Raw genomic sequence first — 25,791 nt, 5'->3', positions numbered from 1 at the left:
GCGACCAGCTGACGCATAATTTAATTCTTGTATTTACGTAAAATGCATTCGTTTTCATATAACAATTATAAGTTTAAACGGTTTGAACTACAGATATGTAAGTAAAACAATTATTTGCAAATTTATTTTATTTATTTCAGAAATAATGAAAAGAACTGTCATACAACCTGCTTCAATTTTAACTTATATGTACTTTTATGATTAATTCAGGAACGAAGGCGCGGCATTCTACATATACAGATTCATTACATTTTTATCGGTCCAATTTTATAAAACAAAAACGTATAGTATTGTATTCTTTTATTTTATGTTTTCACTTTTTATTGCGACAATATGACGCTAGTTAGTTAGAAAGACCCGAAAGCATGGACTGAAAAACACAAGACCACGTGTTTCTAATCTAGAGTATTTTATATGGTGACTAAGCCTTCTTCCGGTCACTCATTAACATGCAAAAGTACTGCGATAAGAATTCAAACTCTTGATTTGAATTTAATTGATTTTACTTCTATTATATTTATATAATGTATATTATTTATTTTCATAACAATCACAGTTTTACGCAAATAAACATATTTCAGTTCACCTTAAACATGAAATTCGTAGTTACCATACACAAACATTCAACGTTAGTCAATAGTGTAATTATAAGTATTTCTTTAACTGTATTCTCGTATTTATTTAGTTAGCAATCACACACGGACACAAACATGATATACTTTATTTTACATGTATTATGAGATTTTTTTTTCAGACACCAAACTAATACAATTTGGTGTCCAGACTATAGCTCTAGTAAAGAAACTCAAAGGACGAAAATTAAATTTCATTTTCAAGTAACAATTATAATACATTTATCGATGTGTGGAGATCACTTTACTATAAAAGAGATATACATTTGAAACGAGTAACAAATTGTCATTTAAAACACTTTTATACGAAGCATTTATACATCATATTATTTACAGCCATGGATGCCATGCCGGATCCATTCGACATAAATTGTCGTGACTGTTAGCTGCAGCTACTAGTGTGGCCACCTTGCTGTCAGGTCCGTCGAAAAGTGCGAGGGAGTTTAGGCGATTCATTATTACTGTGACGGCCTTCGTTACCATATTAATAATAGTTTCGTTATCCATTTCCATTGGTTTATTTTCAGCGGAAGTACCCGCCGTTGGAAGACCGGACTTATCCTCCAGGCGTTTTCTATATCCGGTGACCATTTCGTCGCGTAGGATGGTTCGTAGAATGGACTGAATCTGTACAAAATACATCATTTATATTACTTATATCATTCAATTTGATTCTAAAAGTTCTTTCCAAAGTTTGTAATTTGTTTGTGGATTCGCCACAGGACTTTTGTTGTTTTTGTTCACGAATGTTCTTTACACATAATCAGTTCTATAAGTGTGAGTGAGAACATAAAAACAGCCGTCAATAGATATCGATACCACTTAAATATAAGCGAGAAACGGGTACCATAATATCCTATACAACGCTTACTAAAATTACGCATTAATAAAAAAACAATAAATATATATAAAACAATAATAAATAATCGTTGTTTTTGTTTATTTTACCTTGAAATTAGGTGTTACGAGACATCGAGCCACAGCAATGGCGGATGCCGTGAGAGGGCCGGTGATGCCAATGTTGGTGAGAAGCTCGGAAATATTCGGAGTCAGTCGGAATGGCACCGGTCTGTTCCCGTCCAATTCACCTATAACAAAGTCGAAACCAGATATAACTATGTACTTCAAATTTTAACAAAAATATATTTACTATATAAGGTACTATAGATATAAATGAGTATAATATATAACGAGTTATTAAAATGTATAACTATTTGTGTTTGATTGATAATAATATGAGTGTTATAAAAAGTTAAAAGCGACATGTTCCGTTCGTTTACAGTTTAAGTAATAACACATTCCTAATTGACACTTATTAATTCTATAATTATTTAAAGTTCTGTGAAATTATTTAAATATATCGTCTTCAAGTCCTTTTTCATATCCGTTTAACACAGATGACATTTAAATAAATCTTTATTAAATTGCAACTAATAATATTGCATCCTATTTTTATGTCTCGATCGTCATAACGAAGACACGTTTTACAGAATAAAATAGAGAACTTAAAACTTGTTAATTTTTAACGAAGTAAATTGCACTCTTGTATAATGTAAATAAAATAAAAAACTCGTTCAAGGTTAGCGAGATCGTCTGCATGCCATTAAAACTTGAAGGCTTTTAAGTGCTTTAAAATCATAATAATGTAACGACTAATCTTTTATTTCTTTTCATCTTATCGTTAGTAGAGCTTTAATTGATAACAACAAAAACCAAATTCGATCTTTTATTTTGATTTACTAATTATTACTCCCGTTACTCAATTTCATAGTCAGTAAGAAAGTGTTCAAAATGCCTGTTGCTATATTTAAAAAAATGTAAAGGAATGTTTGCGTATTCCGTTATTATACAATTAGTGAGTTCATGGATGATAAACACACCTTTGATATTAAACGATGGCTATTTCTTTGACAGTTGCAAAATTTATCAAAAAACTGAGTTTCTTTCGTCGGCTCTTCTTAGGACATGGTTTTTTTCTTTTCCGAACCGGTAGTAGTTTTTAATTTGATAATCAATAAGTAGGTATAATGCTTTAATATTGAATAAAAGATTTTGAATGTTTTTTTTTTAATTCTCATCCAACAAAATTTTATCTATATATAAATAAATATGCAACTGACTCAGTATCACACCAGAGCTTAAGTTATAATACAGGGGCCTATAGGAGCAAAGTTTGGAAGAGACCTTCGTTTCGATATATACTGTATGGTTTTCGGCACAGTAGAAATAGAGCCAACTCCTTTTAATTAGTCTACACTTTTTTTTTCTCGCTGGTAAAACACATTTACGTGTTTCCTCCACATGAGGTATATGGGCCTCGCCGGCGCTGAAGGTGCCGGAATATCTACTAAAAAGCCAGCGGTACCCGCTCCGTCTTGTCGGGGGACGTCACGGGATCGCTTGCGAATACTACCGTGGATTAGTGTCTATCCTAAGATGAAACTAAAGAAACAATTTTGTTTTACGTACAGCCGTCAATATTATCAGTTTCGACAAGTATCAATACCAAACTGCGCCGACCCCGAATAACCAGGATAAGGGTAAGCGAATGATGACGACGCCTTACGCATTTTGCTACATGTGTGTTGGTCGCGAGTACCTGTGGTGTCGTCGACGTCGAACTTGAAGTAGGCGACGTTGAGCAGGCCCGAGTCGTGGTGCACGTAGAGCATGTCGGGGTTGAGGCGCGTGAGGTGCAGCACGTACTCGGCGAAGGCGGCGAGCGCCAGCTGCAGCGTGAGCATCTTGCGGAACGTCCAGTAGTCCGTGGGCGCGGCGAACGTGCGCGCCGCCCACTCGCGCACCAGCCCGCGCGGCACCATCGTCGCCTGCACCTGCGGGCCGCGGGGGCTACGTTATACTCACTTGTTTATGTGCATTGATTCATTTCATCGTCTATTTTTTATACTTTCTCTACTAACTGACTTTTTCCTTTTTTTACAATGTTTGCATGTTTTTTTTTTATAAATAGTTCCTCTTTTTTGCGTACGTATTTTTTTTTAAAAAGGTCACTTCAAGCAAAAACACTATTTTTCTATGCATGTTATGTTAGCCTATAAGCTAGGTATACAATTTATATATTTAAAAGATTGCGCTTTAGAATAAGAAACAAAATTGTATACAACGTTGGCTTCCAATAAAAAAATATATATATTATGTACAAACGGAAGATTACTAAACATTAGTTGTGTATAAGATATTTATAACTGTAAATTTACTTCTCTTAAAATATCGCGCAAAACTTGGTGTGACGCTTGCGATCCTCGAGCCTGTACGGCGGCCAATCTTTCATAATAGCGAGCTACAGGAGCATCGTATTCCACACCCCTTAAAAATGAAAATGTTAAATGAATATTATTATATATATAAATTAAAACTATTTAACTATCACAAACATAGTTTTTGTCTAATTTATTTTAATCAATTACAATAATAATATTTTAATTATGACTTACCTGTTAGCACATTCCGTTCGGTAAATGTCCAACAAAGATATTGAGCTCGGGTTGTCCTCAACGAGGCGCATTTGAGGCGACACCGACACAACTCGGGGAACGGTAAAGTGCAAAAATCTTCGAGAAGTTTCCTTTTGTTTGCCGAGATAGTGGTTAAGCATCCTCAGTAACTGAAGGACCCGTTCTTCTCTTCTTGCGTCACCCAGTCCAGAATCGTTGACCACGAGGTAGGGATATATCTTCCCATTGTGTCCACGTATGTATAATCTACGCGCGGAAGTATTGTGCTTCTGAACGATTTCCACGCGAGGCATGAAGCGGGCAATTCTAACGTGGTAGTGAGTATGTTTTGGCAAAAGAAATTCACCCGGAAGTTCAACTTCAGCCGTCTTCAAACTAAAGTTTGATAGGAACCTACATTTTTCTTCAATGAGGAATGATCTGTGAGAAACAATTTACACCTAGGTTAGTTTAAAATGTAAATATTTGTCACGGGAGCTGGTGATGTGTTAAGCATTTACCGAGTAACTATGATGTTTGGGTTAGTACGTGTCACATGTAAGCTTGTTAAGTCTGCTAACTAATTTGCTCGAAAGCCGGTGAGTTAATGTACATCTTAGTCGTAACTACTGTGTAATGAAGTAAGCACCACTACAGCAAAAACGTTAGATGGACGGCACAGTTCAAAACGAATGATTGAGTATTTACCTCACTCGCGAGTCTCAGTGCTGTAGGGCTACTTACTTGGGCAGAACCTTTGTTTTGGCTTCGAGTATCTTGACCCATTTCCTAAGTTTTTGTATGAGGTTTTGTAATTTCATAGCGTTGGGTTGTGTGAAGTCAAAATCGGCAGTGAACTGAGTCTTCATCTTCTGGAAGACGGGGTCCTGCACGGTGGCCTGCGCGCGTCTCGCGAGGCTCTCCGAGGCAGCTGAAGAGAATGCACCACTTACAGAACTTGAAACACTTTCTGTAGACATACAAAATGGAGTACATGTATAAAACGACACTCGCATCGGCCACTCTCACATAGGTTACATCATGTTAGCATTTTCAAAACAAACAGCTCGAAAACAATAAACACGACACATCTGTAATCAAAGTGAAAAAGTCAATCAAATCGCATAGCAGAATGAGGGTGTTAATTCTATATCTACACTAAGAAAATAATATTATTATATTTATCATAAATTTATAACTACACAGGTATAGTAAGTTTTACCCTATAAACCAACTACAACATTATCAACTGTAATTTTTCTATAGATACCAGTGGGTTTAGGCTGTGCGTTGTATGTCGATCAGTCATTTTAAAATTTTATTTAGTAGATAATATGAAAGTTCATTTTAAGTGTTTGTTCTTTAATTATTATAATTATATATAAACAAATGTTAGTTTGTTATACTAATTAATGCCCTTATACAATGAAGTTTAGCAATTACTGATGAGATTCATACATTTTTATAAAATACAAAATAGAACTTGCATTTATTGTAAAGCATTAAAGTTATTATTCACATAACTCGATACGATTTGATATTTTCAAATAACAATTTGAAAGAAAAAAATTATAAAGGGGGATTTATTTTTTAAAAATATGGTTAAGGCGTAAAAACTTTGAATAATATGTTAATCAAATGCTATTAACACCGTTTTTTTCTGTCAAACGGATCGGTTATAGAAACAGAAAAGGTACGAAGCAAGTAATAAATGTTGTAGATTATTGCAGCCGATTATTATGGTGTACGTACTTATTATTTATGTGTTTTTACATGCGTATCATGTGCTTATTGTTTGCTTATTTATAAGTATCTATTGGAATAGTAGCTATGAGTGTTTTATATAAAAGTATGGCTTATGGATGCGTGTCCGTGTGCGAAATGAGTACAATAAGTAAGTCAGAGAGTTTGAAAATCTCTCTGCATTCAAAACTAGAAGGAATGTAGTGAAATCCTTCAATAATGTGTAATAGCATATTAGATTATTGGTTTACTCCGCGACCAAAAAAGCAAATTTATTTGCGCCTTTATTTGTAAGCAGTTCTTATCCTGGCTCTGGCTCCAAGGTGCCACCCTCTCTAAAATGATTCGATGCTGAAATCCACAATGTATTCCAACAAAGAGATACGCATAGAGCGTCTCTCTCTTCGGTCTTGATGCGAATAAGGCCACTGGTATAAACGGTATTTTTCTAATAAAGTTATCATATTAAATTGTTTTTCTGTTTTTTTTTTAAAGATAACTTTGTAATTTGGTTGAATACTATTTAATGGTCTGGTAGCCAAATATACATATGTATATGAGACAATCGCATACATTTTCGCTTTGCTGTTTTTCTAGGTTGTTGCAAAAAGCAATTTATGCAAACCGACATTTAAAAAATTACGGATTCCTGATCGTTCGTTTTTTTTTCGAACGACATGCACAAAAACCGCAGTAATCCGATATGAGTATGAACGTGTTTATTGATGAAAATAAATATTTTTGCAAAAGGAGCTTGAAATATCGACACTTGCAAATATATAGCAAAAAAAAACCTTTCATAGTGGTAAATGTCCAGTGCTCCTATGGTCTTGTGGTAGTACAATAAAGAAATAGCGATAAGACCGGTCGAGAAATTGAACTCCATTATATATGTATAATATAAATGGAATTATGTTTGGCATTTTTGGTGCACACCTTCGGATATATTGATGTCGATTACAAGTGCATATAAGTAAATTGTTGTCATGGCTGTTATGCGTTTTAGTTCACAAGTTCCAAATTTTTAAATCGTCCGAGAGAATGGCTTTTAGAGGAAGATAAAGTTTACAACATACTATTATTGTAATCAAAACCTACTATTTATTATAGTATTTATTATAGTAATAAAACATTTTCCCGCAACTAGAAGAATTATATTGCAACTTCCATAATACTTATACTTCACGTTTTGAAAATTTTACGTTATTTTGTACAATTAATCCACAAAAGTGATTCTAACAAAAAAAAAATTATTATCGCATACGAGTAAGCAATGTACCAACATTGAAAACTAGTAAATTAGTGTGATGTGAATTGTGGTTTTTTGATGTATGGGTGAAGTTGGTGGTGCCAAACAGAGTCATGTGCGCTCTAGACGCTAACTCATACTTTTTTTAACTATTTGATTTTGCTTGATTAAACTATTAAAACTATTGAATGATACTATCAAAGTCTGTTATTGAACCAACCCCTCACACAGACTCACTAAAAATATATAAAAAAAATACCTACTGTAATTTTTGAGTTCAAGCTTCCTGTCGCTCGAACTACGGTATAAGTAGATATTCGATGTTGATCGCACACACTAGAGCTTCAATTACTATTTCTCTGGCGCGTTCAAGCAACTAAATCTTTACTAAACAGTCGGGTTTAAAGTATTTTTTCATTAAGAGACAGGATGTGTCAGATTCATATCAAATTAGTTTAATGTCCTTCCTTCTCAGCGAAGACAAGAAGAGAAAGAGAAGACAAGAAAACAAGAAATTAAAAGTAGCCAAACAATTGCAATAATACCTATACAAAGGCAGGTGACTTCTTTGCTTGATTTGCTTTGAAATTTGTAAAACAAACTAAATCAATACTAATATTATAAATGCGAAAGAAACTCTGTCTTTTTTGATTTTAATGAAATTTAGCATGAAGCACGCTTGAAACCGTGTTTACAAATACAATGGTAAACGAGAAGTAAATATATATATCGATTATAAATTTTATTTGATTACACTGTATATAAATTTGCTAGTGTGAAGTAGCACAAAAATTTTTTTTTTTTTATAATTATAATTTTAAAAATATTAAAAAATATTTAATCTTTAAATTTTTTAAATCGAGAGTGTCTACATTTTTAAAACTTGACCTTGGAAGAAGCAGTCGTAACAAACTTAATATGAGTTAACTTCACATTAAAAACTCGTACCAAGATTGGAAACGTAAGCAACGACATTTGCCTATTAGTACTATTTTCTACGTAATAAAATCGCGACACCGACGCGGGCCGGCGCGGCTCGTATGCAATTTTTATTTGTTTAAACTAACCAGCGGTCCGACGTTGCATCGAACTCCGGCTTCGTGTATAGAAAGCCTCGTCGTTCCTAATTATTCTCTTAAGAATTCTGTCAGTATTGGCACACATTGATAAATTCGCTGAGCGCGTGGAGAGTGTACTCACTTATCCCGATACCGATGCCGAAGGTGGAGACGACCTTTTTGATGAAGTTAAGCGTGTGCGGCGTGACAGTGGCTACGGCTACTGCAGAGCGGTGGTGGAACGCCACCACGTAGCACTTGGCGAGCCCGGCGCGCAGCTGTCGAAGCACCTCCTCGTACCAGTTTTCGCGAAACCATACCATCTAGATTGTGACATACATAAGTTTACCCAACGAATAAGATCTCCCACTAGGAGTGAGAATATAGACCACCCGTTGCATTTACTTCATACTCTAAACTAACAATCGTAAAATGCAACTAGTTCTCAGTAGTCCGCGTACCTGGTCGACGATGCCCTCGAGCGAGGACAGCACGGTGGGGTGTATCTCGCGCTGCAGCTGCATGATCTTGGAGCAGCGCCACATGGGCAGCGTGGCCTTGATGGGCCCCGCCTCGGCCACGCCCGCCGCGCCGCCCGCCGCGCCGGCCCCCGCGCCGCCCGCCGACGTCGACGCGCTCTCGCCTGCCTTCGCTGCACTCTGTCCAGGTTTTACATTTGTATCGTTATATAAATTCGTATTAAAACGTGTAAAATATCCGCAAAGCTTCATGCTTCTAAGTTGGAATAATATCGTTCTAAACTAACGGTGCCGGCTGAGGCGGGAGCAGATTGGTGCGGCAAGTGCGCGGCGAGGCTCTCTGCGCTCTTGTGACGTTCGCGTTGCTCGATCTTGAGAGTCAGGTACAACGTGCGTATCGGAAAGTACACTGCTTGTGGGTACAAGCGACCGACCTGAAACGACCACCAAAACGTTTATATTATTTAACTTTTATATCAAAACTAATCAATTTTGATTTTGTGGTTACCTATGTTATCACTATTAGTAACGATTGATATAAGAACGACGTCATATTATGGTAGCATTAAACAAAACATTTTTAAATAAAGTCCAGTGAATATTATGTAAACTTAATATTAACTTACATGGCTTAGCAAGTTCAATATGACGTTTCCATCGTACTGCACGAGGCACGCGAGTAACTGCGGTATCCACGGTAGCCACTGCACGGGCGGCACACCTACTGAGTACTTGTCTAGCGCTTCTGCGAGGCTATTTTTCTCATCGTCAAAACTTAACATCCAAAGTACCTTAGAAAGTAAAATAATACAATTATATAAAAAAAATCTAAGCCAAAAAAGGTTTTATATTTTTTTTTACATTATGATTGGAAAAAGTACATTTATTTCGCAATGGAACAACTTCGTTTTACCTAATTAGAAAGAGGTAAATATTCGGGTATTGATACGTTTTGAATACAGTTGTTACGTACCTTGGCACAATATTTTCTAGACTTTGATTCATTTTGATGTCTACAGGCGTGAAGGAAACAAGTCATAGCGGAAACACCGACTTGCGTCTGACGAGGGTCTCTTATAAAGATCTGCTCCAAGTAATCACCCCACAGGGCCCAAGCCTTCACTAGTGTGTCGTGTAATTGTACGGCCGCAGCAAACGCTTTGTTCGCATCCTCCGATCGACCCAACTGAGCCAAAAGCAATCCTTTGAATGCGTAGAACTCGGCCGTCATTTCTTTCGTAAAGTACTTGAAGTTAGTGGATTCTATCATATCTAACCCTTCTTGCAATTCGTCCTTTCCCTCAGTCCACGACATCTGTATGTGGCATTTAACTTGCTGTCGTATTTTCTGAAAGCAGTCCACTATCGGAACGCTCGGAATGGTGTATATGCGATGTAATGAATCGAGACAAACACCGGAGAGGTTATGCTTTCTTGCAATTTTAGCAAAATGAATGATTGCCTGCAAAAATAATACATTTTAATATTATATATTTCAAAATATCATAAACTTAAGTCTTGTCCGTTATATTCGAACGAGAATACCGACCTGTGCACTGGCATGTACGCCAAGCATGCTATGGTTGGAGGCGTGGTCCGTTTGCGAATCGTAGTGCGAGGCGATGAATTGGTAATGATGCTGACGCCACGTGAAAATAGCGCCCCAGTGCGACAGCGGGTCCGCTACCACGGGCAGCCGGTTGCGCCACGTTTTCACTATGGCCTTCATGTCGTGCAGTGAAGTTGGCCGACTGTGCAGGAGTCCCTGCCGAGTGAAAACGTGGTCGTATAAAGGTGCAATTCGTGTAACGTCAGTCATAGTTTGTAGTCTCGTTAGGCTCGAAACATTGATGATCGAATCTCAATTTACAGACATCGTAGCAGACGCATCCACCAGCGACTGAATAATTCCAAGCGAGCTGAGCTAGGTCGAGACGACTCAAGTACTGACGGTGTGTATCTGCGCGGCCTCGCTGAGCTCCATGAGCTGCTGCGCGGCGCGCAGGAGCGGCAGGTGCGCGTGCGACACGAGGCGCGGCAGGCGGCGCCACTCGCGCAGACACTGCGCCGCCGCCGCCTCCGCGTGGCGCTCCACGCCGCTCAGCTGCTGCTCGCCGCCCGCGCAGATGCACAGGTACCCGCGGTACAGGTTCACGAGCCACGCTGAGGGGAATTATAAACGTTCACATTTGTCTGTACCGTCCTAGTTGACAATATTCATTTCGATCCAACCATACCTAATTCTTTCGGACAATTGTACTCGACTTCTGCGAGCGCATCTTTCATGGTCGGCCAATTCGGGTTCCTCCATGAACTCTCTAGTATCAAAAATGGATCTCGAACGTTTCTCGTCAATCCAAGTTCTAAAAGCGAATCCCATTGATTCAGTTCCTTTGCACATTTGATCCAATGTTGAGTCCATAGAGTACACTCTTTGTGCATGTTGTATGACGATGGATTTGCAGAGTATTCTTGTTTTAATTTAGCCATAGCGACGTCGTAGGCAGCCTAGAAATTATATTTTACATTTAAAATATATGTTAAAAAAATATTAATTTTAATTAAGTTTAAATATGTATGTTTTAAATCTAGAACCTGAGCTTGCTCGAAGAAGCCCTGCTGTTCATATGCAATGGCAACGTTAGTCTCCCGATACCGAGCATGCTTCTGCCAAAGACCGGACCACATATCTTCTTCTTGTAGTAGTTCATACATGTCACTTAAGGAATCTAAAACCTCCTACAATATAATAAACATTTTAGTAAGAACACTTCAGTGACATTTATTATCTCGTTACCAGTACTTACAGTCGGCGTGGTTGATTCAACATCATAATCGTATATTTCAAGTGCTTCTCGGACGGTACGACCGCTTACTTGGTCGATAGCCATTTGTTCCAAATTGAGTGTCATTCGATGCCATAAATTGTGCGTCTTTCCGAGATATTTCATCATAGGCCTAATATTAATAAGATGAGATTTTTTTTTAATTATCTATGAATGTCTATATCATATCTCTTAGGTCTACTTATTTTTACAACTTTTAAAAGATATTCCACACAATTAAATTACAGAAAATATCCTTCCCCCATTCTCAACGAAAATGTTTATATGATTTAATTGAAAGTGAAAGTACTCACGGTTTAATGGAAACCGGTGGATTACATCGAGCGAGTGCTTCTATAAACGTATTAAGTGCACTTAACGGTTGGTCTCTTTGAATAACGTGCACTCCCGATATTATGAACGGCACAATCTCGTTCATTATGGTCTGAAAATACATTTGGTGTTTAACATATGAAATGATATTTCACGAGTACAAAGCGTGGGCCCGCGGCGCACTCACGGCCAGCTGGCGCTCGTCGAAGGCGGCCCACAGCGCGGGGAACAGGCGCAGCCACGTGTGGTGCGCCAGCGCGTCGTCCATGTGCGCGAGCTGCGCCGCCGCCACCACGAGCTGCTCCGTGCGCACGCGCCGCGCCAGCTCCAGGAACTCCGACTGCTTGGCGACTATCTGGTTCAGAGCGCGTTGTCTGCGCGAACAAGTGTACCAAACATATTATCGATCACAGAAATACATATTTGTTTTATTTACAGTACAGTAGTAACAGCCTGTTAATGTCCCACTGCTGGGCTAAGGCCTCCTCTCCCTTTTGAGGAGAAGGTTTGGAGCTTATTCCACCACGCTGCTCCAATGCGGGTTGGTAGAATACACATATGGCAGGATTCCAATGAAATGAGACACATGCAGGTTTCCTCACGATGTTTTCCTTCACCGTCAAGCACGAGATGAATTATAAACACAAATTAAGCACATGAAAATTCAGTGGTGCTTGCCCGGGTTTGAACCCACGATCATCGGTTAAGATTCACGCGTTCGAACCACTGGGCCATCTCGACTATATATATTTATTTGCTAAAATCAAACCAAATCCACAATTTAATAACAAAAAAATAATACAATTATTACCTAGGTACGTTTTTAGTCAAATCATCTTTCTGATTGGAACTGGAGTCTAAATCCATATCAAGAACATCCTCCTTATCTGGATCGAGTGAATCACTGAATCCGTCTGCAGATTCTTCTTTCACGTTGCTGAATATCACGAACGATTTTCTCTCCTCGCTATCAGCCCAATTTATTACTGCCGTTATATTTGGAAGTAAATACTTTGAATTGGACAAACGAATCTGAGAACCTGAAAATAGTAACAATATAGTAAATTGATAAAATAATTGCAGAATAAAGTTACAAATAAAATAAATAAATATAATTAATTGCAACACTCACTAGAAACGCAAGTAACAAGCAGTAATTCCAAACACTGCTTGATCCAGAAATGCTGTCCAATATGTTCCCAATTTTGAGAGCAGATTATATAAAGTAAACGATCAAATATTCGGCGACGCACGCTACCGTCATAAACTTCGAAGAATTTAGCTCGGATATGCGGCTGTGGACATCGCAGACCCGCAAGGAATGCTGGTTCTAATTTCATTGACAGTTCAGTAATTTTTAGATGTTCATCTCTAAAAATAAAGAATTACGAATATTAATATTTGAAAACCTTTAAAAGGTTACGAATTAGTAACCTAGGTTAAAACCTAGGTTTTATTAATATTTTCAAAACCTTAAAAAGGTGACGAGTTAGTAACCTAGGTTTTAAAAATATTAATATTTCAAACTTAAGCTGATTTATGCTTTTAAATAAAAATATTTGCAGGTAAAGCCATGGGTAAAAGCTAGCGAAATATAGATAACCGACAACATCATTAAATATTTCAAACAAAAAAATTATATATATATTTTAACTAAGATTTTTTTTGATAGAATCACCTGTACACATAGTTAATAAGATCAAGGAAGTGAGCATTCAGCTCAAGATCATCAGGGAATCTTTTCTCCACATATTGCATGAGCTTAACAAGCAGTATAGATTTTTCACGTAAAGATGGCGCGGCTCCAGCTGCCGCACCCTTCCATTTCACCCATTCTTCTACCATACGAGTGATAGCTTTCATAACCTGTATACATTTATCAAGAGTCAATTTTAAAGATAATTAAATTACATAATAATCTAAAAAATCAATAGGGATTCTCACTTTAGCGTCATTCGTTTTTTCAATAAGTCCAACAAGTATTGTACCAATGAAAGTTTTCCTCGTTTCTACCGGCATTACAGACACTCGTGCTTTCAAAAGATCTAGTGCCAAAATCTAGAACATAAATATAAATAAAAAAAATATAGACTAAAATAAATATTATTAAAATATTAACTACCATTATTGTCTTACTGTATACAGAACTATCTAAATAATAATATTTAAGAAAATAACATTTATTTTGATTAAATAATGGAACATATACTTAAATTTATGTTTAGAAATGATTATTATATTATCCTTTATAGACGTAATAAAGAAAACTCTTACCAGAAGGTCCGAGGTAGCTGCATCAGGATTAGGTGCGACGTGGTCTCGCGCCATGCGCTGCAGCACGCGCATAAGCGGCAGCAAGAGACGATCCACGTAGCCGGCGCTGGACGCGCAGCATGCCTTCAGCATCATCAGCGGCCCCAGCAGCGCGCCCGCCCCGCCGGTCGTGCCCGCCGTGCCGCCGCTGCTGCCACCTCCGCCAGTCGACTTTTCGTACGTCGCCAATCCTTCGAAAGCGTACTTGCTTACGCAAGCGTACAACGTTTCCAGTTCTTCGTACTGTGGTATAAAATAACATTAAGTTATTAGATATTAACATTTGGATAGAAACCTTACGAGCTATATATATGTTATCAATAAATATGAACTTAAAATAATTAAATAAGAAACACTATTATTAAATTTTTCAAAATTTCAGGTTGTCTTTATGTTGTAATTATATTGTAATGTTCAATGATAAAAAAAAATACGTTTATTTATGTCAGCATTTTACCTTAGAAGCTTGTGCCGCCCCAGAGGGCTCAGTGGGAAAGAGCGCCGTTAGCTTAGCGAGCAAGTTGTGAGTAAGTCGAACGATCTTCGCATTAGTCGATGCCACGCAAGCCGCTAAACCTCTCTGCAGTGGTTTTAGAGCGGCAAGAATCTGTTCACGTCGCAACACTCCCAACAGAAAAACGAGCAGTTCGAGAGCAGTACATGCGTTGGCGCAAGCAGCCGCGTTTGTGTCAGCCGTCGAAAATACCTACGAATAAAGTAAGAACTTCGGAGTATTTCTTCTTCGACTTAAGACTTCCGAGCTGTCATACAACTATGTAAGAATTATGTTATAAAATAGTTATTTACTATGAATGTATACGATCTTACAAGCACTTAAAAAAATATTGTCAAGACAAAGCTCGAGAAGGCAAAGTACTTTATCGAGCCAGGCGAGCTTCGGTTCACAGAGATGCGGCCACACGTCCGGCTTGAGCGCGGCGCGCAGCAGCAGCACGCAGCGCCGCGACAGCTGCTCGCCCGGCGAGCCGCCCGCGCCCGGCGCCGCGCCGCCCGCGCCCGCCGCCGCGCCCGCCACGCTGCCCTCGTTCACCTGCCGGCCGGCACCTCGTCACTACTCTGCCGACGATTACGTTCTGCCGCCGCCCGTTCCACAGTATGTAGGCCACGTTCTGTACCTGACATGCTAGTCTCAGCAGTAAGTTGACGACGACGTCGACGTGTTGCCTATCGAGTGGCTTGGCAGCGTCAGGTTCCACGCGCGATACACTCGCTTGCGGGCTGGCCCAGCCCGTGTTGAGCGCCTTACGGGATTCATTGCCGCTTTCGTCAGACGACACGCGTTTCATGGCTCCGCTAGGGGACGTCGCCACCTAAAACCGAATTCCATATGTATGTCCGAAAATTTTATGAAACAAAAACGAAATTATTTCCTGCATAAGAAGAGGTATTGCTTCAGGTATCGAGATTGAAGTGTCTTACGACGGTATCAACGGGCGCGTGGTCGCGTATGCGCTGCAGGTCCCACTTGAGCGCCACCTCGGCGAGGTCCACGGCGAGGCGGCGGTGCTCCAGCGACGCGGTAGCCGAGAAGCCAAGTCGCTGCATCGCCGCCACCATGTGCCCCACTAGTGCGTGACGCACAGGATAGTACACCTGCACGCGAAAGTATTATAGATATAAGCTGGGGTCTTACATACAGTAATATAAAGACGCACGACACCATACCTTGTAATGCCGAACCACCAACTGCAAGATGTGGAACAGCTGCTGAACCGAATGTCCGTCTTCGACGATGATCTTCTTGGTCCAGTGCGTGAGCATGGTGTTCCCGTCCTCCATGCGCTGCGGCATGGCCGGCGTGAGGATCTCCAGCGCCGCGCGCACCACCGCGCGCGCCTCCACCGCGTGCGCCTTCAGCAGGCTGTGGAACACTACGCCACACATGCCGTGTTACTGCCACATCGACTCACATATTGAATGACAACATTCGATCGAATTATGTTAAAGTTAATATTACCTTGCAGAACAATACGCTTATGAATAGCAAATTTTGCGATTATGTGACTCAGCAATAGATGTCCGTGATATCTACAACGAGAAAACGACGGTTAATACCAGAATATAACAAAGGATACAAAATAGCAAAGGATTGGGCCCTACCTCGTGGCGGGGTCGACGAAGTTTTTGCCGAGCAGACAGGGCCAGGCGAAAGTCATGAGGCGGCGCAACTTGTTGCCCTGCTTCTTGTTGTTGGCGTCGTGGATGTGCGCGGAAGCCTGCTCCAGCAACAGGCAGGCAAATTGCAGCAGCGAGATTCGCACCGCGTCCGAGCAAGCGAATGGATTCTCCGGGTCTATCACCTGAGGTTATATTAAATATTGATGTCGTTACAGATCATGACATCCATTCCGGGAGATCAACCTTCATTTCTGCGGCTCCTAGGTCGGTGCCTTATAGACCCAGACATAAATCCGGAGAATAAAATTATACATTGTTATTAAATATGATGAGTTAGAAAACTGCGCGAAAATATAGCCTTGTATCTTTAGTAATTTTACGATATTTGGTAACTTCCGATATAAGCCAATTGTAAAAAATCCCACATTTCACTCGTACTTCCACACATATACACGTAACATATTAAGTTTATATAAATAATAGTACTTAAAAAATATAAGAAATAAGTAAATTATGTATATTGAATGTTGGAAAGCTGTCTCCTTGTTGGAGGTGGGCGCTAATGGCTGCAACACAGTCTATGACTAATGTAGCAGTTAACAATTACATTTGTTAATGTTAAATTTTTAAAGTTCCAATAAATGAATGAAAAAATTTAAATATTTTTATGCTTAAAAAAACTTACATTGTTAATAAAAACGGAAACAACGTTATCTGGGTTATCTTGGTAAGGTGCAGGCGGACCTCCCACAATCTTCTGACCCTTATCGAAGCTGACAGCGAAACATGGAATGAGAATCATCTGCAGGACTTTTGCTTTGAGCTCTTGCGACATGGCGTCACTCGCAAAGTGTTCCACGAAGCGGAAAAAGGCGGAACGCTTCCATTCGACTGTGTAATTCTGGGCTACGGTGTTCTCGAGGAAATCGCGAAGAAACTGTTGAGAAATATAATTTAATTGGTGTTGTTTTCGTTATTAGTTTTTTGTTATAATAATGGTTGTAAACAACAAAAAATAAAGACAAAGGTATCCATGCTTACTTGAAAATCAGGTATGAAACGATCACAGAGTGCACGCAATAGCTGAAACAGCAAGTCGATATTCGACGGGTGATGACAGAAGTAATGCAGTAAAATCTTAACAATCAATTTGGGCTCCTTCCAGTGCGTACAGTCCACGTTTTCCACTTTCTTATGAACATCCTGAAAAATGTGATAATAAATTAATTTACAACTCTATCAGTGAGTAGTGTTGTAAGAAAAATAAATTAATGGAACAAGGAAAAGGAAGTTGAAATCGATTCGCTACTCACATGATACTGATCGCTGCACCAGATGCGCTTGAGCAGCTCGATGAGATCGTGTTGGGCGGAGAGCCACTGGTCGTCGAACTTAATGAGCAGCGACACGACGCGCACGGCCTGGAACTGCATCTCCGAGCGGTCAGCCGGCGCCACGCCCGCACCCAGCGTGCCGGCCGCCAGCAGCTGCATCAGCCGCTGCTTCTTTGAGGTCTGCAGAGCCTCTCTAAACGCGGGCCCCGCTTCCGAGTGTTTCACTAAGTACACGAGGAAACGGCTCCACTGCTGATCTTTTATGTTATTATCACTCATTATAAGATCTAGTGTCTCCTTAGGATACCTATAAAAAATTAAATAGAGTTAACCCTTCGATTGCCACGGTCAATCTATGTCATCTAAAATTGACATTCAATATTAATCATCGACATGATTTTATGGGTTAATAAGAAAATGATGATTTCATTTTATACATTATTTTTTCAGGGTGATGTTTCGACAGAACCAAATTTAACGTGGTCATGAACAGATTAGATAATCCACGCCATCACCAAGTCAAAATCGTCAGTTCGAAAGAAGATACGATAAACCGAAAATGCTTTCGGTTCAACCCTCGAACAGTTAAAAAGTTTTACTTGTATTTATTAAATTACCTTAATAGAAACTTTACGAGTGGCTCCCTGAATGGCGATCCAGCTTCGATCATTAGCGACTTCTCTGTGTGGAAAATAAGACGACAAAGAACATCGATAAAACGAGGAGAGGCGGCTGGTATTTGATGGAATATACCAATTAATATTATAATTTTTTGTTCATTTTCCATATTTTTAGAAACACTTTGTAGGAAGTTTCCACCTAAAACGAATTAAACATTAAAAACATCCCTTACAATAATATTAGATATTTGTATATTATTATTTTTTGCTTATATAACATAGGTCTTCATTTCTTGTTAAACACCTTACTTACCTCTATTTGTTTGAATCGAGTAATCCAGTAGTTTCTTCAGTAGTTGTAGTAATTGTTCACAGAGTTTCTCACTGAATGTGGAGGGGAATAACTGAGTCAAATAAGAGAGTCGCTTCGCTCCATTTACACTGAGATTGCGATGATCGCCCAATGTTAGTAAAAGTGGTCGCATCACCGGATGAACCATTTCCATGTCAATTTGGAAACCAGATAAGTATTTTTGCATACATTCGAATCCGGCCTAGAAGAAATGGAATAAATTTAATAAAATAGTACAAAATAAGACGAAAGTAACTTCCAAGTGCATTTGCGTCTAATATAAAAAATAGAAATTCGTTGGAATCACTTATGGTCAGCATATTGGTGGAGCATATTTGCTGCTTCGAGCATTACATTACACTCTTCCTTTGTCCCAAGATCTTTTTATATGCATTCGCTGAATATGTATAAAATTTATTAGAAAACGTCATCGAACTGTTAGATAAAATAAGACTACCATCAAAAACAAATTACAGCTCTGTCAGACACCGTACCCTCCTCTCCTCTTTTTGAGGAGAAGGTTTGGAGCTTATTCCACCACGTTGCTCCAATGCGGGTTGGCAGAATTCACATGTGGCAGAATTTCAGTGAAATTAGACACATGCAAGTTTCCTCACGATGTTTTCCTTCACCGTAAAGCACGAGATGAATTATAATCACAAATTAAGCACATGAAAATTCAGTGGTGCTTGCCCGGGTTTGAACCCACGATCATCGGTTAAGATTCACTCGTTCTTACCACCGGGCCATCTCGGCGTTTTTGACCAAGTCATGTCAGATACATAAGAAATTAATGTGACAAAACTATATATAATATACCATTGCCAACAAACCTGCTGCAGCTCGAGGTCGCTCTTCTCGAGCGACTTGTAGAGCACCTGGAAGATCTTCTCGCGACAGACTTTCTCCTGTATGTAGTGGCAGGCGGCCAGCGCGCGCAGGGCGGACCCGCGCAGCGGCACAAGGTTGACGCCCTTGTAGCACGGCAGCTTGCCCAGCATGGCGTCCTCCGCCTCGCACAGCGACAGCAACTCGCGGAAGAACACCTTGTGCTCGTTGATGTTTAGATCTGCCGAGGGAGGTTTCCATCTCAATTTATTACTCTTCATAAAAAGTGGAAATTATATATATCTCCGTTGCGATCATATTTTAAAAACATGTTAGAGTTACCTATTGTGAACAATCTCGGCTTTAACGTTGTGCAGAATGTTGTTCCATCCATGAGACCCATCTGCGCATTGGCCGGCTGATGTCGAAGTAAATGTTTTTTCGGCGGAATAATATCGGCTAACACTTCTCGGTGTGGGTCCATCACTTCGGTTACAGTTTTATTTTGTAGTTCCGCTATTAGTTCTAAGGATTTCATTGCCTAAAAGCATTTTATTTTAATTAAATTTAAAAACGTCCAATTGTCTGTCAATAATTGAGATAGAAAAAATAGAATTGTTTAATACCTGCTGCCGAACTAGAAGATGTGGGCTGGTAACTTGTAGGACGAGTTCCTGTAAGACGTCATGCAGAGCGCGAGCCTTGGCCGCGGCCACGTCACCCTCGGGCTCCACGGCCTGCCCGCCCGGCCCCGACACGCACACTCGCACCAAGCGTTCCAGGTTCACTGTGGCCATGTCGATAGCTCCAGACGACACCTCACCGGTGAGGTCCATCATAACGAACAGTACAGCCTTCAGAAAAGTAAACACGTGCTTGTAAACCCATTCGGGAGCCATCTTTTCAAACATGAACTTAACGGCGATGCATCCGCCCAGTTTCGCATACCAGGCCCGCTCGTAACATAAGGCCGACATGCGCTCTGCTAAATACTCCATCAGAGGTAAACGGCATGCGCGTTCTTTACTGCCAAGGACAGTTGCCGCAGTCTCTATCATTAAAACTAATGCCAGATGACCCGGCTTACAAAGTTCCTTCTCCTCGTGACCCATTACTACAGCGATAGCATCGACTAGCACTAAAGCATCGAGGCCTTCTTTGGGGCCGCCTGAACCTGCGAACGGGCCGGCCTCTTGTGCTATAGCTACTAATGTATAGTGACGAACCAGAGATACCATAGTCGGCAAAACATGGTGTCGCAATTCTTTGATCGCCGCTGCAACAAACATTCCAGTCAGTGCAGTTCGATGTGTGTTTCTAACGATATTATTGCTACATTTATAGTAAGGGCCAGTCTGAGGCGGGATTTTTCCTTCAAGGAAACTAGGATGATTGAATAACTTCTGCAGAGTGGCCTTGTCATCGTCTAAATTTAATGACGCTGCTAAATAGCATCGAAGAACTTCCCAACATTGGCGTCGGTAGAACGGATCAGTCGTACTAGACTTCAATGCCGAGAATGCGGTTTCTATAATCTTATCAACTTCAAAATCAATCGGTTTCGGTTGATCTTGGAAGTAAGCCTGGACAGCAGGAGGAGGAGCGTCAGTCTCACGGTACTCCAGTCTTTGTGGTTCAATCATCATTTTCCTATTCCCACCGCCAAATTTCCCAAGCACTCTGAATGCTATCCTTGCAACCTCATTGTTTTGTAGCGTTCTCCACAGAGCTTGCATAAGATCTGCCCTGACAGGTTGTATATGTTCATATAAGAAATCTGGTTGTAAGTTATCCACACAGAGTTCTAAGGTTCGTAATCCCTGCGATATTAAAGTGTGGGATCCGTTGAGTGCAGATACCAATGGATCCATCAACATAGGTAAATAAGGCAATAGGCTACTAAGTCTAACGGGAACAGTTAGACACAACTCCACAAAAAGATCTTTCATATGTTGTTTATGGAGACCACTCTGAAGGCGATTCAGTCCTTCCAATAGATTAGGCAACAAAGGCAAAAACTCCTGATAAAGTAAGTCGTGACTGCCGCCCCCGATTGAGCGGAACAAGGCTCGTAGTAGTAAAAAATAATTATAGGGTTCCTTTGCTGTCATGGCGTAATCCATTGCCTTGTTGACTATACTATGCAGGTGCGGTCGGAGCATTTGTTCATTTTCAGTAGGAAAAAGACTTACCGAACCAAAGACTAATTTAAACAGTCTTAGATAAAGGTTCGACCTTTCTATATTGGTTCCCATTTCTTCCATACGTTTCAACAGGTATTCTACAAGAACAGTCGCAAATATTGGCGATGTTGCTGGATTGGACAAAAATGTGTTTGCTATAATTTGCAATGTCGGATTTTTATTTATTCTTTCAACCATGTGAGAAATTGTTGCTGTAAAAATTTCTTGAAATGTTTGAGGGTTCATCATTGAAAACTAAAAATAAAGAAATAAACATTTAAAAAAGTCATTTAGGATTGTCATTAAACATTGTATTATTTTCTTTGGAGTATATGGTACTTACCACACCACTAAAATGTTCTAAAACTTCTTTTTCTTCCTTGGATCGGACATGAGGTTGCGCAGGTGGTTGCGCTGGTGCCCTCGGAGCAGCTAATGTATAAATATCTAAAGATTGTAAGCCCCAACGTACAAGTCTAATGAAAACTAAAGTTTCTCGGGCACTAAATTGCTTTTGACCTGTAATTGTTGTTGTTGATGTTCCTTCACTGTTTGTTGTAGTCTAAAAGAAAACATAAATAATCATAAATCTCTAACAAACTAGTGAGTTTAAGTGGTTATTCCTTAGTATAATTATAAACTTACTTTACAAGAGGCGCATCCCCATGTGATTGTTTTGACTCCACAAACAAGTGTTTTAACGAGAGTTCTGTAGTCTCCAACATTGAGATTACTCATTTGTGATGTAGGAAAACCTATTTTTGACTTCTCCTCTGCTTTACTTATACTATCGAGAAAATCTGTTGTAGGTTTCTCTTCCTCGACTTTAACCTCAGCTGTAGATGTGCTGGGGGCGGGTGTAGTAGGAGTGTTTGGACTAGTATTTGCAGTAATGCCATTTGTGCCATTTGGAGTAGGTGGTGTTGTTTGCTTACTAAAGAAATACAATTATAAATAAAATATTTTTGCACACACTGATACTTTAAGATCAAAGAAAATCTAACAATTTTAGTTTACGTTTCCTTTATTACTATTATTCATAAAATATAAAAAAATTATATTCATACACAAAATTTATTTTTGTTTAATGTATATAAACTTGAACATAAAAGAATACATACCATTTAGCCATAAGAGCTGGTAACTGAAGCTTAGAAATAGTCTTGAACTTGAGAACAAACACCTCTAGGATGCGCATCAGCAGGTGTCGACCTTGAGGTGCACCCGCTTCGCTCTCTGACCGTTGGCGAATGCAATCCACTAGATTAAGCAACAGCTTGCAAGACATTGTCTGGATACTGTTAGAATAAAGAATTCATCAATTTATATAATATATATTGCAAAGTAATTTAGCATGAATGTTTGATGAGTCCCATGTGTGATAGTTGAGAGATACATCTAGATTTGAAATTAAGAACTTTTATATATTATTTCATATTAAAATATCTTTTCATTGTCAATTAATAACATGAATGCAAAAAAATGTATTGTAAATTTACTGAAAGCTAAACTGAAATAATCTAAGTGATAATATCATACAGACATAAAAGGCAATGTTTAGATTCATTAGCAATGCCTAAGTTATTATTGGAAGTAGATGTGTGGCATTAAAAACATACTCATATATTTGTATTCATTTCCAAAAGTGAAGAAGTAACAAAGTCTACTTGTTTTAAGTTTTTATTAAAAATATTAACTTACCTGGTTGGCAAAGACTCATCATGAACATTTTTAGAAAACAAGTGAGCTGCAATAGCCAAGTCTGTTAATGGAAGATGTTGCCGGACATGATGAACCAAGTCAGCTAGAGTTGAGTATGCAAGAGGACGAAGGGACTCATGCACCGTCCAACCTCCGCCAAGCAATACTTCTTCATCAAAAAGGCGTTCCATATATGGAACAAATTCTGTTGATTCAAAATAATATTATAAGAAACACTAACAGAATACACTAGTATATCTGTATAGATGTGCTATTAACTTACTCAGTCTTAAATCTGTAGCTAATATATGTCTTGTAGCTATTACAAGTTCCTTTCTTAAATGTGCCACTTCAGGTGGACATAGTGTCAAAAGTCCAATGATACCTTTTACCATCAAGCTTGCATGGTTTGCAATTGTATCTTGATATATTCGAATGATATATGCCAAAAAAGCCAAAGTTTTTATTTGAGCTCCCATAAAGTCAACAAATACTTCTTTATTGAAAGATGTTGATTGCCTAAAACACAATAAACTATACTTTTAAACTTTCAAAAAATATGTTTTTCATTTCTTGCAATCTTATGCTTATTTGGGTATTAGCAAAAATCGTCCTGTAACCATAAAAGGTGCAAGTCTGTTGAAATGTAGAAAAGTCTGATCTCATTTAAAACCAGAATATAATGGAGGAAAACAAAGTACTACTAATATATATACTTAATTATACCTGTGAGTTGCAGCTGGTTGCAATGTTATAGTTTCCATAATCAGTGGTATGAAATTGCTAACTTCTTGATGAACATTTTGCTTATAAAGTTGGTACATAAGAACAACTATAATTGGTAGTTCCTGAATAACTTTTAAAGATAACACTGATCGTGGAATAAGGTTGTACTGAAAATAATTGCTTAATAAGTAATAGATTTAATTAAATTGAAAATTTAAGTTTAATTGGAATTGAACTTGTCATCTTAAATGTTATATTAAAATGAAATTCAAAATATGACAAAACTTACAGTCACAACACTTCCGTCCAGTAACTTTTTCTCTGTATGTATTGGTGTAGTTGTGTATGTTTCTTGCAGAAGCTGCTCAATATTGACTTCAGATAAATCTTTAACTCGAATTGTAGGTTTAGGTTCAAATATTTTTGGTAAGTGATTTGGCAAATCAGAATAAATACCTTTAACCCACTGGAGAAATTTATGAATCTAGAAAATAATTTATTCACATATTTAAAATAGTACCATTTAGTCAAACCGCATTGGAATAGTAGTGGAATAAGCTCCAAACCATCTCCTCAAAAAGGAGAAGAGGCCTTAGCCCAGCAGTGGGACATTCACAGGCTGTTACTTTAACATTTTAGTGCCTATTATGCAGTTTTTAAAAATGTGTTGTAAAGAGCACTGAAAGATGATGGTTTAAAACCATAAAATTTTAGAAAATATAAGAGGTGAATATATACTATAGCCATTAAATGTTCAGACTTATCAAACTATATATGGCTTATTGTATATTTGCATATAAATAAGTGAGACACTAGAATACTTACATCAACTTCGGTGCTATAAGCAGGTCTATATTGCTTATGAAGTTCCATAAATATCTTTAAGCAAACTAATACATTCTCCTCATTTTCAATTTCCATAAGCTTTAGCATTAGTATTAATATACTTTTTACATAGGGCCTAAGAGTTTCACTTATAGGTAATCGGTGGATCATCTCTAGTATTAATTTTCGAACTTGCTGTATATTGTATTCAGCTATAAAATGTGGTTCACCTTCTTGAAGGATTTTAAGAAATATTTTAAGGGAATGATCTAAGAATTGCGGGTATTGTGGTGAACTCAATATTACCTATTAAAATTTCAAGAATTATTAATAAACATATATTTTATGGTAATATTATTAACAACAATGTTTTTGATAACAAAACTTACCTCAAAATTTTCACTTAGTTCCTGTGCAGCTTTGAGTTTGATTTCATCTTTGGCACCGGGGTCCGCTAGCATTGTCACATAGCTACGATAGGTATTCATTTGTGTATGAGGATCCCCAGGACCAGCAGTGGCCATAGAAGCCATCATTTTTTATGAATGGTTTTACTCGTGTTAAGTACTACCCGGCATATTAAAACTAAAAAAAAATATAACAAATCGTATTGAGCTACTTGAATCACATATTACTTACTACCACTCCAATAATATCAAAAGACATGTCTAACAATGTGTAAAACACATAAAACTGCTTTAACTGAAATAATTAATTTAATATGTAGAATTTAGTTTGTTGTAAATTGTAATATTAGTTTAATAAAACGCAGCATCTCAGACTTCATAGTAAAGTGCAAGGCTACCAACTATTAAACTATAATCTAAAGTACCCATAAAACTTTAGGAAAAAATTACAAATTCTATTAAGTTCTGTAAGACCTTGTGATAAAAAATTCTATCGAAAATTAAAGTAAAGGCGGTATGCTATATATTTACAAGATTAATTAAAATTATTTATTTAAAACATCGTTTTTATTTTTATTTTATTATGTTT

At 38.4% G+C, this 25,791-nt stretch overlaps 1 protein-coding gene across 3 annotated transcripts; it reads right to left on the bottom strand.

The window, feature by feature from the left end:
• Positions 1-116: 116 nt before the first annotated feature.
• LOC126781341 (transcription-associated protein 1) lies at positions 117-25,573 on the bottom strand. 3 transcript variants are annotated; one of them, XM_050506282.1, is made up of 47 exons: positions 25,185-25,573; positions 24,796-25,101; positions 24,260-24,454; positions 23,971-24,137; positions 23,528-23,763; positions 23,245-23,449; positions 22,665-22,841; positions 22,189-22,477; positions 21,887-22,105; positions 19,987-21,798; positions 19,703-19,901; positions 19,366-19,601; positions 18,494-18,734; positions 18,178-18,379; positions 17,540-17,867; positions 17,268-17,429; positions 16,912-17,163; positions 16,209-16,408; positions 16,066-16,136; positions 15,774-15,979; positions 15,528-15,701; positions 15,224-15,418; positions 14,965-15,138; positions 14,545-14,793; positions 14,049-14,330; positions 13,719-13,832; positions 13,453-13,640; positions 12,907-13,145; positions 12,586-12,814; positions 11,962-12,148; positions 11,756-11,886; positions 11,424-11,574; positions 11,212-11,355; positions 10,854-11,124; positions 10,568-10,779; positions 10,166-10,381; positions 9,590-10,078; positions 9,243-9,407; positions 8,904-9,050; positions 8,599-8,796; positions 8,280-8,460; positions 4,832-5,057; positions 4,088-4,528; positions 3,851-3,959; positions 3,232-3,466; positions 1,581-1,720; positions 117-1,253 (listed from the first exon to the last, which is right to left on the bottom strand). In XM_050506282.1, exons 1-47 carry the CDS (start codon positions 25,329-25,331, stop codon positions 963-965), a joined length of 11,628 nt encoding a protein of 3,875 aa, XP_050362239.1. In that variant the 5' UTR covers positions 25,332-25,573; the 3' UTR covers positions 117-962. The 3 variants fall into 3 exon arrangements, with proteins under 3 accessions (XP_050362239.1, XP_050362238.1, XP_050362240.1); XM_050506281.1 differs by having other exon boundaries at positions 117-1,259; positions 25,185-25,572; XM_050506283.1 differs by having other exon boundaries at positions 117-1,259; positions 4,832-5,018; positions 25,185-25,571.
• Between the last annotated feature and the right edge of the window lie 218 nt (positions 25,574-25,791).

This window comes from Nymphalis io, chromosome 3 (genome assembly GCF_905147045.1).
Source record: "Nymphalis io chromosome 3, ilAglIoxx1.1, whole genome shotgun sequence".
Lineage (NCBI taxonomy): Eukaryota > Metazoa > Arthropoda > Insecta > Lepidoptera > Nymphalidae > Nymphalis > Nymphalis io.
This window is presented reverse-complemented; position numbering and strand designations above follow the sequence as displayed.